This window comes from Ursus arctos, unplaced genomic scaffold (assembly GCF_023065955.2).
Source record: "Ursus arctos isolate Adak ecotype North America unplaced genomic scaffold, UrsArc2.0 scaffold_14, whole genome shotgun sequence".
Classification (NCBI taxonomy): Eukaryota; Metazoa; Chordata; class Mammalia; order Carnivora; family Ursidae; genus Ursus; species Ursus arctos.
In genome coordinates this window covers 15,950,792-15,964,645 of record NW_026622808.1, presented here as the reverse complement: position 1 = coordinate 15,964,645, position 13,854 = coordinate 15,950,792, and the positions used below count along the sequence as shown (strand labels likewise).

At 49.0% G+C, this 13,854-nt stretch overlaps 2 protein-coding genes across 5 annotated transcripts in view; one reads left to right on the top strand and one right to left on the bottom strand.

Moving 5' to 3' along the window:
• Positions 1-1,709, bottom strand: part of SAFB (scaffold attachment factor B) — a 36,913-nt gene extending 35,204 nt beyond the window's left edge. For 3 of the 4 annotated variants that reach the window (XM_044377914.3, XM_044377915.3, XM_026481157.4), the window contains exon 1: positions 1,274-1,644. In XM_044377914.3, the coding sequence (XP_044233849.2) occupies positions 1,274-1,636 (363 nt within the window). In that variant the 5' untranslated portion in view covers positions 1,637-1,644. Of the gene's footprint in view, positions 1-1,273 lie in introns of all 4 variants that reach the window. The other variant, XM_026481156.3, reaches the window with a different exon arrangement.
• A 133-nt stretch (positions 1,710-1,842) lies between these two features.
• The window catches only part of SAFB2 (scaffold attachment factor B2), a 31,612-nt gene continuing 19,600 nt past the window's right edge, over positions 1,843-13,854 (top strand). Inside the window, exons 1-9 of the mRNA XM_026481154.4 lie at positions 1,843-2,129; positions 3,281-3,368; positions 6,885-6,949; positions 7,033-7,236; positions 8,993-9,055; positions 9,881-9,908; positions 10,819-11,329; positions 11,753-11,802; positions 12,335-12,435. Of these exons, the coding sequence (XP_026336939.3) occupies positions 1,944-2,129; positions 3,281-3,368; positions 6,885-6,949; positions 7,033-7,236; positions 8,993-9,055; positions 9,881-9,908; positions 10,819-11,329; positions 11,753-11,802; positions 12,335-12,435 (1,296 nt within the window). The 5' untranslated portion in view covers positions 1,843-1,943. The remainder of the gene's footprint in view (positions 2,130-3,280; positions 3,369-6,884; positions 6,950-7,032; positions 7,237-8,992; positions 9,056-9,880; positions 9,909-10,818; positions 11,330-11,752; positions 11,803-12,334; positions 12,436-13,854) is intronic.

Here is a 13,854-nt window from a genome sequence, read left to right as displayed (position 1 = left end):
TAGTAATCAGTAATAATTAATGCCCTGGTCCTCAGTTGTTTGGGAGCCAGAGGGTGGAAAGAGTCAAAATCACACAGTCTACAGGGGTTGGAGGGTGGCGAGGCTGAGATTACACAGGAGAGGTCCCAAGATGAGAAAAGGTGAACAGGAGAAAAGGAAAGAAGCCAACAGGAATATGAAATAAGGGAAGCAGAAGGACCCAAACATTTAATTAACTGCTTACGCTTTTCACACCCATCCCTCAGAACCCCTCAAGGTAGGGATTAGAGTCCTAGTTTTGCAAGTAACAAATGGTGGCAGAGAGGAAAAGTGAATTGTGACAAGGATCGTTATCTTCATGTGCCAGGCAGCATGCCAAGCCCGTTTCATGCAATCTCGTTTAATCCTAACACGAAAGCACGCTCTTTCCTTCTCTTTACAGGAGAAACAGGCTGAGAGCGCGTTAAACGTCTTCCGTGCCCAAGCTCAGGCCACTGAGAGCCGGCAGAGGCCTGAGGCCAGACACAGGGACGGGAGCCCCCATTCTGCGTGCCTCCTGGCGAAGTCCTGAAGCTGTCTTCACGTTCTCCCTACCAACGTCTCTTAGGTTTCTGCTCGCTATCGCAAACAGCACTTTCCTTTCCGTGTTATTTCCCCGACCAAAGGATGGCGAACCCACAAACTGCTTTTCTTTTTTTAACGTCTGAACGTGTTCTTGACGTGTTTGCTCAGTAAACTAGCCCCCTCCTCAAAGTGCGTCGACCCCAACGGGCCAAGGAGCATCTGACTCTCCAGAGGAAGACCCGCGGCCAGCGCGGGCTCAGGCAAGCGGCCGGCCTGGGTCCCAGTGCCGACGCCTCGTCTCCGCGGCCGTGTGACCTTGGCCGAGTCCCCCCACCTCGCCCAGGAAATGAGGGCTTCCGGGTTTCCCGTCATTTTTGGAGGCTGGGGTGGGCCACCAAGAGGAAGGCCCTTCGTGCAGTGGCTGGTGCGGAAAACAGGAGCCCTCGGCCTGGGTGCCCCGCCGCCCGCCGTCGCAAGGCCGCGGGGCCTTCACCGGTTCGCGCCCAGATGTTCCCCTCTCCCAAGGGCGGTACTGAGGTTCGCACCCGGGCGCAGCTGGCCTGGGAGTTCCCGCTAGGGCCTGGGAGGAGCCGGGAGAAGCCCAGAGCGCCAGGCCAGACGCAGGCCCCACACGGGACCGGGGGCGGACCCCGAGGCCAAGGGACCCCAGTCGCGTCCGCCAGGACCCCCTTCCCACCTTTTGCCCGCCCCCGCAGGGCCCCAGCTCCACCTTCTTGAGTCGCTCCATCAAAACGCTCTTGTTGCCGCTCGAGTCCAGATTCCGTTTCCTCAGCTCCGCCCGCAGATCGATCACCCGTAGATCGCTCAGCCGCCGCGTCCCGGTCTCCGACGAGGCAGAGCTCAGAGCCGCTGCGCCCGCCGCACCCGAATCGCCTAGGCCTGAGAGAGTCTCCGCCATTCCAGGGACCCTGGCTCCGCCGCCCACTTCACACAGAACCGGGCCGGTTTTATCTGGGCACCTAGCACAAAATGGCGCCGCCTGCGAGGGAACCGCTCCAGCCGCCCTGGCGCGCCTCACTTCTACGCAGGCGCACCCGGCGCGGAGCCGACGCTGCCGGTCGCGTGTGCACATGCGTGGTGAGCGCTCGGAGGGATATGCGCAGGCGCATTGTGTCTCGCCAGCCTCCCGCCGCGAACGGCCGTGACACATGCGTGCTGCAGTTACAGCGCCTGCGCGTTGTGGTGGGGAACGTGCGGTTGGTCGACGCGCGAGCGCGCGTGCTGTTCAGAAAGCTGGCATGGGCGGCACGCATGCGCGGCCGGAAAGCGGGGCGGGAGGAAGCGAGTGCGTTTTCCTCTTAGGCGGCGCCATTTTGTGCTCAGAGCCGCTACAGCCGCCGGCGGTGTGGGAAGTGGGTGGAGGGGACGCGAGACCTGGGATGGCGGAGCCCCTGGCAGGGTCCGGCGAGTCGGGTTCTGGCACGGCCGCTGTCGGATCGGGTGCCTCGGAGGCCGGGACGCGGCGGCTGAGCGACCTGCGGGTGATCGATCTGCGGGCGGAGCTGAAGAAGCGGAACCTCGACACGGGCGGCAACAAGAGCGTATTGATGGAACGGCTCAAGAAGGTGAGGAGCTCGACTTCCCGGGGTGGAGCAGGGGGCCAGGGCACGCCCCCGCGCCGGCCTGTCACAGCGATTCCCGGACGCGGGTCCTCCTCCACCATTCCCCCTTGTGACCGACCCCGGCCCGAGCCGCGGGGACCAGGGGGCCCGGCTGTGTGACCTTGGCCCGTCACCGCCCCTCTCTGTGCCTCCCCTTTGATCCTCTTTCCAGATGGTCGCCTCAAGCGTGCTGAAAGCGCGTCCTTTTAGCCGCCGCCGGCCGGCTGCATTTCTTCCGGGCTCCAGTTGGAGACTCGGTTCTGTGACCTTGGATAGGTGCCTTCTTCTCGCTGTGCCTCAGTTTCCTCCCCTGGGGGAAGGATGAGTGAAGAGCCTTTTAAGATCTTACGGGACAGGGGGTTGTGCTTGTTTCTACACCGGGACCTTTGCTCTTGTCATGCCCTCCTCTCCATCTCTGTTCTTCCAGGGCTTCTCCTAGTCGGTGCCTTGTAGTCTTTCTCGCTCTACCTGAGCTGTCTCCCCAACGTGCTTCCTAAAGTGTTGCTCCATCTCCCTGCTTTTGTCCTGCACCGTTCTGTGTTTATGCCCCAATGGCCGCACTCAACCCAAATTGAGTATGGAGGGATTGTTGTCTCCCCAACCAGAGCAAGCTCGTTGCAGAGCTTGAGTTTACCATTGAGTGCCCAGTCGTGTGCCAGTCCCGAGGAAGGTGCTGAGCAACCCCCCTCCTCCCCACACCACCCAGTCTGTCTGGTGGGTTTTCTCCCCAGAGGTCAAACATGGCTTGTGGAACACCACTCAGCCCTTGACAGATGGTGCACCTAGTGCAGCGTCTCTGTCAGTTGTTACTGTTATTAAAGTGGAGGGTTCACAATTTCTAGTTGAAGGGCCATTTTGGAACTGGTCATTGACCCGCAGTCTGGAGACCCAACTCGCACATCCCTTTGTCTTTTGTGCTTAGGGTCCAGAGAGAACCAAGTTGTGCTAGGTTCATCCTGTGCCTTTTGGGCTTGCAGCCCAGATAGCAGAACCAGAGTTGTTGCTCTTTGCAAGGAAGTGTTTGACTTTGTTTGCTGGAAGTTGTTACTTAACAAAGAACAGTGTGTGCCCCGCAGCTCTCCACAATGTTGTAAAGTTTCATCTCTTCTTAATAGGCGGTTAAGGAAGAAGGGCAGGATCCTGATGAAATTGGTGTCGCATTGGAAGCCACAAGCAAGAGGACAACAAAGAGATGTATTAAAGGTATCCGCTTGTACTTATTGCTGCTGGAGGCCTGAGCGTGTAGAGAACTTACTTACCAGTCGAGTTTTTTAACACCGTTTCTGTCCTCCGGGCCAGGAGAATGTCTTTGGCCTTAATTGTTCCCATCTAACAAGTAAGCTTGGCTTTCACCGCCTTACAAGTAGTTCCGTCAGGAGTGCTGGAAGGAGTAGAGAGGTGTGCGAGTGCTAGGTAAATTAAAATTGAAACGTGTGTTAAAGATATCTCAGCTCTTTGTTATTGGGATTCAAAAAGAACCAGAATAAGGCAAGCTTTTAAAGCTGCTCTGAGAACCAAATATACTATGTGGCTTCCTTCCTGGGAAGTTGAAAAACGAGGTTTTAAACCAAAGAAAATGACACCAATCTAAGATAGATTAGAACCCAGTATCTCTAAAGATCCAAAATAGATTATTGGAGTATTTGCACCCAGCGTTTTTTTTTTGTTTTGTTTCGTTTTGTTTTGTTTTTTCTTTTTAATCAGTGAGTTTTTTCGTTTTTTTTTTTTTGTTTTGTTTTTTTAAGATTTTATTATTAAGTAATCTCTCCATCCAATGTGAGGCTTGAACTTACAACCCCAAGATCAAGAGTCACATGCTCTACCGACTGAGCCAGCCAGGTGCCCCACAGTGAGATTTTTCTTTTTAAATTGAGGTGTAGTTCACATGCTATAGAATTCACCTATTTACAGTGTACACTTCATTGCTTTTTAGTATATTCACAAAGCTATGCGAATGTCAGCACTATTTAATTCTGGAATATTTTCATCACCCCAAAAAGAAGCCCCCGTGCCTACTAGCATTTGCTCCCCATTTCCCCCTCCTGCGGCCCCTGGCAGTATGTAATTGATCATTCTGTTTCACGTAAATAGAATCGTGCAATATGTGGTCTTCTGTGTCTGCTTATTCTGTTGAGCATATTTTCAAGGTTCATTCGCTTTGTGACATAGATTAGTGCCTCATTACTTTTTGTGGATGGTACTAGCTGTTTTTGGAAGCATTTAATTCCCTAAAACTTTGAAACCTTGTTACCCTTCTTGGCTTTCATCCTCATTATAAGGACAATCAATATAATTGGGAACTTCTGTGTGATGGGTATTATTTTTCTGGAAGGGTGCCAACACAGTTGGAACGGCTGGACATACCCTGTTATCTGAAGAAGAGTTAAACTTAGGCAGTGAAGGACAGGTGCTTAGAAAGGAAAAAGAAACTAGCTTGTAGCCTTTTCAGTAATTTTATTTATTTGTTTATTTATTTATTTATATCATTAAATTTGCCATCGTAGCCATTTTTTTTAAAGATTTTATTTATTTATTTGACAAGAGAGACAGCCAGTGAGAGAGGGAACACAAGCAGGGGGAGTGGGAGAGGAAGAAGCAGGCTCCCAGTGGAGGAGCCCGATGTGGGGCTTCATCCCAGAGCAGCGGGATCACGCCCTGAGCCGAAGGCAGACGCCCAACGACTGCGCCACCCAGGCGCCCCCTTTTCAGTAATTTTAATTTACTTTTTATAAGTGCTTTCCTAGAAGGACTTTTGCATGACTCATCTGTTTAAAACTTTATATGTTTTCAAAGCTTAAACTTTTTAGTTAGGCTGTGTGAAGGAGTTACCTATAAACTGATTTTAAACACATTGATGTGTTTTTGCTGCTCGTGTATGGGTCACGTATAAACGCTGACTAGTCAAGTGAGTGCAGACTGAGAGATGTGTGTCTGTTAATTTAAAAGTTCTTAGTGGAAGTTTTTAAGGTAGGTACTCATTTAAAACTTGAGAGATTCAAGGCTTACTAATCAAACTGTTCTTGGCTTTTAACAGGGATCTTTGGATCATTAGACAAACCAAACCTTAGTAGAGTGCCTCCAATGCATGTCCAAATGTCTGGATTACAGTTTAGGTGATGGTAAAACTGCATAGACTTAACCCTTTTGTCAAAATTGCTTTGATAGTACTCACTTTTGTTGGTATAAAGAGATGTTGGTCCCAGTGTAGCTGTAGTTAGGATGAGAAGGGCACTGATCCCTTCCCATTCCTTTTTTTTCTGAGAAGTCGCCAAAGGCCCAGAGAGGAAGCGGGTGGCCAGGGCCCTGGGGTAGAGGACAGCTCCTACAGGTTGTTGAGCTAGCATGTTCTTTGTAGGTGTCTGCACGTGTGGTTAGTTATACAAAGCGCTGGGTGGTGTCCTGGTCGAAATTAGGTCTTAGGATTACATAAAAGTAAAAAGTAAGTTAAACTTTCTGGGGAAAAACTTCATTATGAGTTAGAACAAGAGACCTCCTCCTCTCTAACTCATTTAAACACGCAAAATTTGTGAAGCTTGTGGGTGTGTTTTGAAAGATTACAATTTTGAATTGCTCTTCTGGCATCTTTGTCCCCCACCCCTTCAGTTTGTAGTTAGCTGAAACCAGGCCCTTGGAATTGGGGTCCGGCCTCTCTGCCCGGCGTGTGTCATTCCCCCTCTCCTTTAGGGCACTTTTCCGTCTGCATCTCTCCTGTTGACGTCCTTCGTGGGTACTACAGGCTGCTATTTAGAGGCCCTGAAAGTGGGTGCTGCTGCCAGACATTTTTAGACAGCTTTTAGGAGCTGAACCAGATTCTCCTGTGTCAGATGCAGCTAATACGACTGCTGCTGTCGTGGGGAACACGAACATAGCACAGCGCCTGACACACGGTAGAGCCGTGCATCTACAAGGAGTACTCCTTGTGGTGCCGAAGGTGCTTTGGGTACGCACTACAGTTTGGGTCTTTACTCGAAGATTGATGTCTCTTCTTGGTTAGTTTACTCATTTCAAAAAATTATAAAAAGCATACTCCTAGATACTTTCGAAAACGTAAAAAGTATGCATGTGAAAATGAGATCATTTCTCATGTTTTCACCCTCTATTTTAACCCCTGTTGGTAACTGGGTGCCTGAGTCGTTCTCATTTGTGTGTTTTATAAATGCATCTTTACACTTCATTGCATACAAATGTGTACACGCTGTTTAATAAAAGTAGAACTACTCTATATGGTGTGTTTTTTGTTTTTTTTTCTTAACTTTTGTGGGCATTTTCCCGGATCATTAAATACTCTTTGGAAGCATAATTTTTTAAAGTTGTAAGACACTTGACACTGTTGACAGTTTGAGGTAAGTCATGCTTTCCAGCAGGGCGCTGTCCTGTGCACTGTCTTACGTTGAACGGCATCCCTGGTCACTACCCGCCAGCTGCCGGTAGCATCCCCGAGTTGTGACACCAAAAATATTTCCAGTCATTGTCAGATTCCCCCCCACTTCCCCTGTTGAGGACAGCTGGTGTCCCCCATATGAACAGACTGTCGTGATTTGTTTCCCCTTTGAATGTTTGGGCTGTATACAGTTTCTAGATAGATGACTTACGTTTTTAATTCCTTGTCAGACGTTGTAGTGCACGCCCTTACCAGTGGGATTTCTAAAATAAAAGGTATGCACGTTTTTAAGGCCAGAACTTGAGTATTATCTGACTGAAAAATTATCTTGTAATTAGGACAAAAGCTGGAGGAAGAGGGTATGGAAGACAACGGCCTGGAAGAAGATTCCAGAGACGGGCAGGTATGTGGCATCTACGGCAGAGACACCAGCAGGAGCTCTGTGACCAGCCACCCGGTCGTTGACGCCTTTCGTTCTCTTGACAGGAGGATATGGAGGCAGGTTTAGAGAGCTTGCAGAACCTCGACATGATGGATGTTGGTGTGTTGGAAGAAAGCGAAGTTGAGAATAGCAGTGCTCCCGACTTTGGGGAGGACGGCGCTGACAGCATTCTCGGTTCCCTTTGTGATAGCAAAGAATACGTGGTGGCCCAACTGCAAGAGCTCCCGGCGCAGCTCACAGAGCATGCTGTAGGTAACTTGAAGACATGGTGGAATGTGCCAGTAGCCCTGGGGCTCCTGGGCGCTCACGTGCCGCTGCTGGGAGTGAGAGCGCGCTGGTGGTTGATTAAATAGCGCCCAGCCACATCAGCAGTCACCATAAACACAGAGTTCCGTGTCTAAAGCCTCGTGGTAAATTATATCCGTTTACACTGCACGTAAGTCAGATGTTAACTAATGGCTAACTTCTCTGCAATCCTGGGGAGTATTTTGATAAAAGGGTGGGAGGCCCTTCCTCAGCATGAGTCGTAAAAGGGTGATACTGTTGGTGAAAGTATTTTCCTTTGGAAAATAGGTTTTTAAAAACTGTAGAAACATAAGAAGGAAACAAAAACAGTTCATAATCTCAGCATTTGGGTCATCCTGTTGGCTTTTTTTAAGATGTGCTCTATGGACAAGGCTAGATGGGTATGTTAAAAGACGCGAAAGTGAAGGAAAGTATTCATGAAAAAAAAGAATAAAAAAGAAAAGAAAACCACTCTTAACATCCTCATACATAAGAAAACCACTTATGAAAGAAAGTGGCGAGGGGCGCCTTGGTGGCTCAGCCATTAAGTGTCTGCCTTCGGTTCAGGTCGTGATCCCAGGGTCCTGGGATCGAGCCCCACATCGGGCTCCCTGCTTGGCGGGAAGCCTGCTTCTCCCTCTCCCCCTCCCCTTCTTGTGTTCCCTCTCTCGCTGTCTTTCTGTCAAATAAATAAAATCTTTAAAAAAAAAAAAAAAGGTGAAAAGAAAACCACTCTTAATGTCCCAGTATGTAAAGGAGGCTTGGATTCTGTTCCCAATGTCGCTTTCTCAAGCTTTCGCTTCTGCTCTTAGGCGGAAGACTGTGGTGGCCGCCCTCAGACTGATAGCCATTCAGTCCTACTACATTGGTATACTCAGCCTTTTAGTTTGGTTGGTATTGTTTGTGTTTTGGTTTGGTTTTCTGTTCTCTCTTTTTAAAGGCATTAAACTGGCGGGGGGGGGGGGGGGCTGGAGTGCCCGCATAGGACGGGACTTTAAACCCTTAAAGGTCAAAAGTCACAAACTCCAAACGTCCCTGCCCCTCAGCCTAGGGTGCCATTGAGCAACTGACCTGCTGGCCTTGGCCTCTCTCGGTGTGATCCTGTTGTGTGTTAATTATTTCCAGAGCGTGGACTTGGTTTCTTACCTCTTGGTGAATCGAAGCATCCAGGTCATAAGCTTCAAACCTGGGGAAGGAAAAAAATACATTTGGGAAGGCATGCTTTTGTGTTTCCCTTAGGAAGGTAGAAAGCTTTCAAACTGAGTGCCATTTAAGATAGTTCAGTTAAATGTTCGAAATAAAGCACCCTGGATTAAAAGTGCCCAGTTACTGTGATTTTTAAAAGTATCTGTTACCAAGTGAAATCGGAGAAGTGCGAAGTTTTCCATTTTCCTTTTGAGCTCTGCTCTGGAAATTGTGTCCAGGTCGCCTGTGTGGACCACCAGGAAATAGATGCTGCCTGGGAACTGAATATGTACGTTCCTGGGCCAGTGCTGACTGAGCACCTACTGTCTGTGAGACCCTCTCAGAGGTGCAGTACCACACAGTCCTGGAGCAGGCAGGGGCCATCGAGAACCCAAATAATCCAACAGTGGACTTGTACATGGTGGTGGGCGCTTGAGGGAAGTAGACCCGTAGGTCCCTTAGAAACTGGTGAAGTGCACGCCTTGGCATTCACAGCTCTGTCTCCATTAAGGGGTTCTCTGTTTTGTTTTTCAGGTGGATGGCGAGGGCTTCGAGAACACTTTGGATGCTTCATCATTGGACTTCAAAGTACCTCCGGTACGTTACCATTCTGGTGCTGCATAGCTGGAAACATTACGCAAGTAGTTCATTGTCTGTAGTGAAAACGGTTGTGTGCATGTGTAAAAATGGTTGGTTAAGCACTGATCCTGAGCTGGGGTAAGAGGTCGAGCCAAACAAGTACAGTCTTAACTGTTTGCATTTTAGTGGGCACCGTGTTAATAACCAGCAAGAAAATAACTAGAAGGGAAAAGTTCATCCAGGGAGAGGTTGAGGTGGTTGGGCTGTAAAAGCACCTAGAGGAAGCCCCACCCAAATTGAGGTCTGACCCGTGTGCCAGGAGGGAGACTGGCTGAATGTAGGGACGGAGGCCGCAGACATGAGCAGGCCTGACTACCCTCGTTTGTGGGTCAGGAAAAGGATTTGGCCCATTGTCTTATGTACAGTGGGAAGTCAGGGGAAGGTTTTGAGAGGAGTGAACAGATGGTTTTGTCGACAGGTTCCAGTTATAAGTAACAGCTTATTTGGGGAGAAATAGATTTTTCTCAAATCTGGTATGACTTCTAAAGCAGTTGCCGTCTGTGCTGTGGCTGTTTGCCTTCTCCAGAGGCTGCTAGGTCAGCTCAGACTTGGGGTGGGGCGGCCAGACCCTCCAGGGAGACTTGAAGAGAAGAGGCCGAGCGTCACTGCTATCTACCTGGCATTGCCCGGGAGAGGCCAACAAAATGGGCTTGTCCTCACTGAATCACCCGAGAATGGAATACGGTTGTTTTGAGTGTTTATTCACACTGTCTGCCAGGGAAATGTATTTGCCCAGTTATTAAGTGCCTTGTGGAATTTTTTTCTCTCTTTTTTTTTAAATAGGATATTGAAGAACCTCTATTGGAGCCAGGTACTGATAAGAGAAACACGACAGTTAATGGTTTGAAAGTTTTCCCACTCTTTTTTTCGCTCTGTCTATATATCCTAAGCTGTGTATGGTTGTGTAACTGATTTTAATGGTGGACAATCCAGATCGTACAAGGATCAGAGATTGGAAACCCACTCGTATCACCAGATCTGTGGAAGTGCCCTTCTGGTTTCTGGAGGTCAAATATATTTGGTGAGATATAGTGATTATTTTCATCTCTCTAACCACGTAGAGGGGCATTTAAGTAATTCCCCCGGTGATTCTTCCATGTGTTTCTACACATGAAACAGATCTTGTGATATTTTGCTGCAGTCTTTGATTAATACAGTTAAGGCAGGCTAAACCGGTTGTCAGGGCACTTATAACCCGAGAAGTGACTGGATCCCAGAAGAGGAAACAGAGTCTCTTCAGGAAAATCTCCACCGTGTTATTCCCCTTCTGGACTGCGTTTATCTCCCGCCGTCGGAAGAGTTTCTGGTTTGCGGATTGGACTGTTCTGTTAAAAGAAACTCGAAGAAATTTGGAAATTGAGCTGTCATCGAATGGTGATCGCATTCGGTTCGGCACCTTGGACATTGGAAAAATAAGTCTGAAGACCCACACTTGAACAAAAACACGAAGAAGACTGTCGAGAAGCTGCCACGTGGTTGTAGGTGTTTGAATCTGTGGGGGCCTTTTCTCTTCCATGTAGCGTAGCGGCTTACTGTAGCAGTCGGTTGGAGTGCAGGTAGTGTAACCGGTGTAACTTTGTGTACCCGCGGGTTTTCCAATCTCTGTGTAGCTAGCAGTTCTCTTCGTGTTAGTGTGGCAGCCGTGCCAGTTCCACATTTGTGATTGCTTTATTTCCCTGGTAATTAAACCTTGTGCCATTCTATTCCTGTTAAATCCGTAGAAAATGAGAAAATACTCGACATTTTGGGGGAAACTTGTAAATCTGAGCCAGTAAAAGAAGAAGGTTCCGAGCTGGAGCAGCCCTTTGCACAGGATACAAGTAGCGTGGGGCCAGACAGAAAGCTTGCGGAGGAAGAGGACCTTTTTGGCAGCGCCCATCCGGAGGAGGGTGATTTAGATTTGGCCAGCGAGTCAACAGCACAAGCTCAGGCGAGCAGGGCAGACACCCTGTTAGCGGTAGTGAAAAGGGAGCCCGTGGAGCAGCCAGGCGATGGCGCGCGGACGGACTGTGAGCCTGTAGGGCTAGAGAAGCCAGTTGAGCAGAGTAGTAAAGCCTCAGAGCACACGGAAGCCTCTAGCGAGGAGGCCGCGGAAGCGCCCCAGGAAGCCTCAAGCCCAGACCCCAGAGATAGCAAAGAAGACGTGAAGAAGTTTGCTTTTGAAGCTTGTAATGAAGTCCCTCCGGCTCCTAAAGAGTCCTCAGCCAGTGAGGGCGCTGATCAGAAAATGAGGTTTGTTTTTTCTCAGTTTTAGACCAGACGCTATCTCCTTTTCATTGGTCATTTAATGACACACATAAGCTGTTTTTTCTGCAATTGGCCAGCCAGACTGATGCAATTGTAGTTTACTTCTAAACCATGTTTTATTTCTCGTTGTGTATTCTTAATGGGTGAATCTATTCCTTTTCTTTTTCTCAACCTACCACGGTTGTGTTCTTAAATTGTTAACCGCTATCTTCAGCTAAATCCAATTGACTTTTAAGAATCTGACATTGTATTTTGGGGGTCAGATTTCCTATAGAAGCTTGCAAAGGTGTCTTAAAATTTTATTTCAGACTAATTTTCTGGTAGGTATTCAGTTTTAGCACATACCATACTTTTAATTTAGTTCTCTTTTTTTGTTCCCGTGTGAGTAACATTCACTTTTGTCTCTAGCTCTTTTAAGGAAGAAAAAGATATAAAGCCAATCATTAAAGATGAAAAAGGTATGATTTAACATACGTTGCAGGGAGCCGCCTACGGATCCCTTATTTGGGGAGGGAGGGGTCTACAGGTACCCGCACTGGGGATCCAGTGGTTGGTTTCATTGAGGATTTCCGGAAGTAACCACCTAACAGTACCTTAACAGTCTAGATTGAAGTGTTGGTGAGCTTCTGTGGTTCACGTCTCTGTTGTGGTTGTCATTTATGGGATAGTGGAAATCCCAGTGCGCTGTCTCCTGTTATAGTCCCGTTCTGCCCGTTAGAATAACAGAACGAGATTGCAGAAACTGCCATCCCGGGTGAGAATTGGTCATCAAAATTCATTGCCGTTTGTAACTGACGAGGACCTGATGGCTCCTTGAGTAAGGGAACGGTTTCTGCCCCCCGTAGTTTTTGTCTTCGGTCCTGTGAATGCTTAGCCCAGAAGCGTTGAAATGGGAGGTGGTTGGGGATTAAGAGCGGCCTGCGTCCGGAGGCAGGTCGTGCTTCCCGTGCGGCCTGGAGGCCGAGCTTGACCCTCTCCCTCCTGCGGCAGGTCGCACCAGCAGCAGCTCTGGCCGGAACCTGTGGGTCAGCGGACTGTCCTCCACAACTCGAGCGACGGATCTGAAGAACCTCTTCAACAAGTATGGGAAGGTGTGTGCCGCCTAACGCCTCGCCCCCCGGCCTCTGCTCAGCGTTAAGTAACGAACTTAAGACTTTAGAGAGTTCTTTCTTCCGTTGTCAGTTTTGTTGGTGGTCTTTTCTGTGTGTGTATTTTTAAAGGTAAAAAAACCAAAACCACAAGGGAGAAAAGGCCACCTGGTTTTGGGTAGTGTGCCTTGTTTCCTCGCTGAGAGTGGGTAACAGCGGGTAGTGCATTGTGTCACAGAAAACGTATATAAATTGCTGTGGTCTGAACGTTCTCGTGGTTCATTCTAGTTTCTCTTAAACTGTTCGTGTTTTGGCCCATACAAAACTTAATGCTATCCTGCTGAATTTTTTTCCGAAGCAGTAAGTGAAGAGTTGATTTTTAATATTTCCGCATTTTCAAATACACAGTTCGAGAACGGGAACATGGTAGTGGCTTAAAAATAAATCCACGAGTATGTGGTCCACAGGGGCAGAAAGAAAATAGTACCATTCAGGAGCCTTGCAGAGACTTCAGGACATTTAAAACCGATTTTCATTGTCCTGGAATTAGATCACGAAACAGTCTCACCTTCAGCCGGGAGGACCGTGCTGGTGTTGTGGGTGCCTGTGGGGCGTGGTGCCCCTTGGCAGGGAGGTGCTGGGGGAGCACCGGTGGAGCTCTGCAGGCATTTCTCTGCCCAGGTCTGTGTGCCTGAGTAGGAGCTGGCAAATGCATTCGTGTTTTCAGTGGACAGGGCCCGGAGGAAGCATTCGTGAGATGAATTTTTCTTCACTGCTAATGTCTTTCAGAAGGGCTTAAAACTGGGAGGCCGCAACCTGTCCTCCGTTTGTTGACTTCCTTCTTGATGGGGGTACCAGTTACGAAGCACAGCGGCAGCTGTGAGGGCACTGGCCTCCTAGATCTCCCAGGCTGCTGGAAAGATCACTCAAGTAGATAGAGCACATGACACGCGATTCATTCACGAAAGTACAGCCTGCCATCAGTATGTGGGAGGGAGACCGAGTTTAGATGGGGGTCACCTTGCTGAGTAAGTGCTGTTTAAGCCGAGGCCTCGGTAGTGAGACAGTTGGCCTTGCCCACGGAGCTGGGCACTGGACTGTAGCCGTGGGACTTCGGCCCTGTGGTGGGACGAGTCTGTAATTTGGATGAACTAATCAGAGGCTGCTGTGAAGGCGGAGGGCAAGGCCAGGGGGGCAGGGACAGGCGAGGTGGTCTTGGATTCTGCTCTTGGGGCCATCGGGAATGACGTCCTTGCAAGGACCATTAGTTTGATGGGAAGGTCACATGACCCTACCATTGGCTCAGCCCCTCAACCTTGAAGAAAGGGAAGTTTTCTCTCTGAAAGAAGTGACATCTGTGTGTCTCTCGGGAGAATCTGTCTCCTTCGGCCCTGTATGGGGTGCTCTGGACCGAGGGGGCTT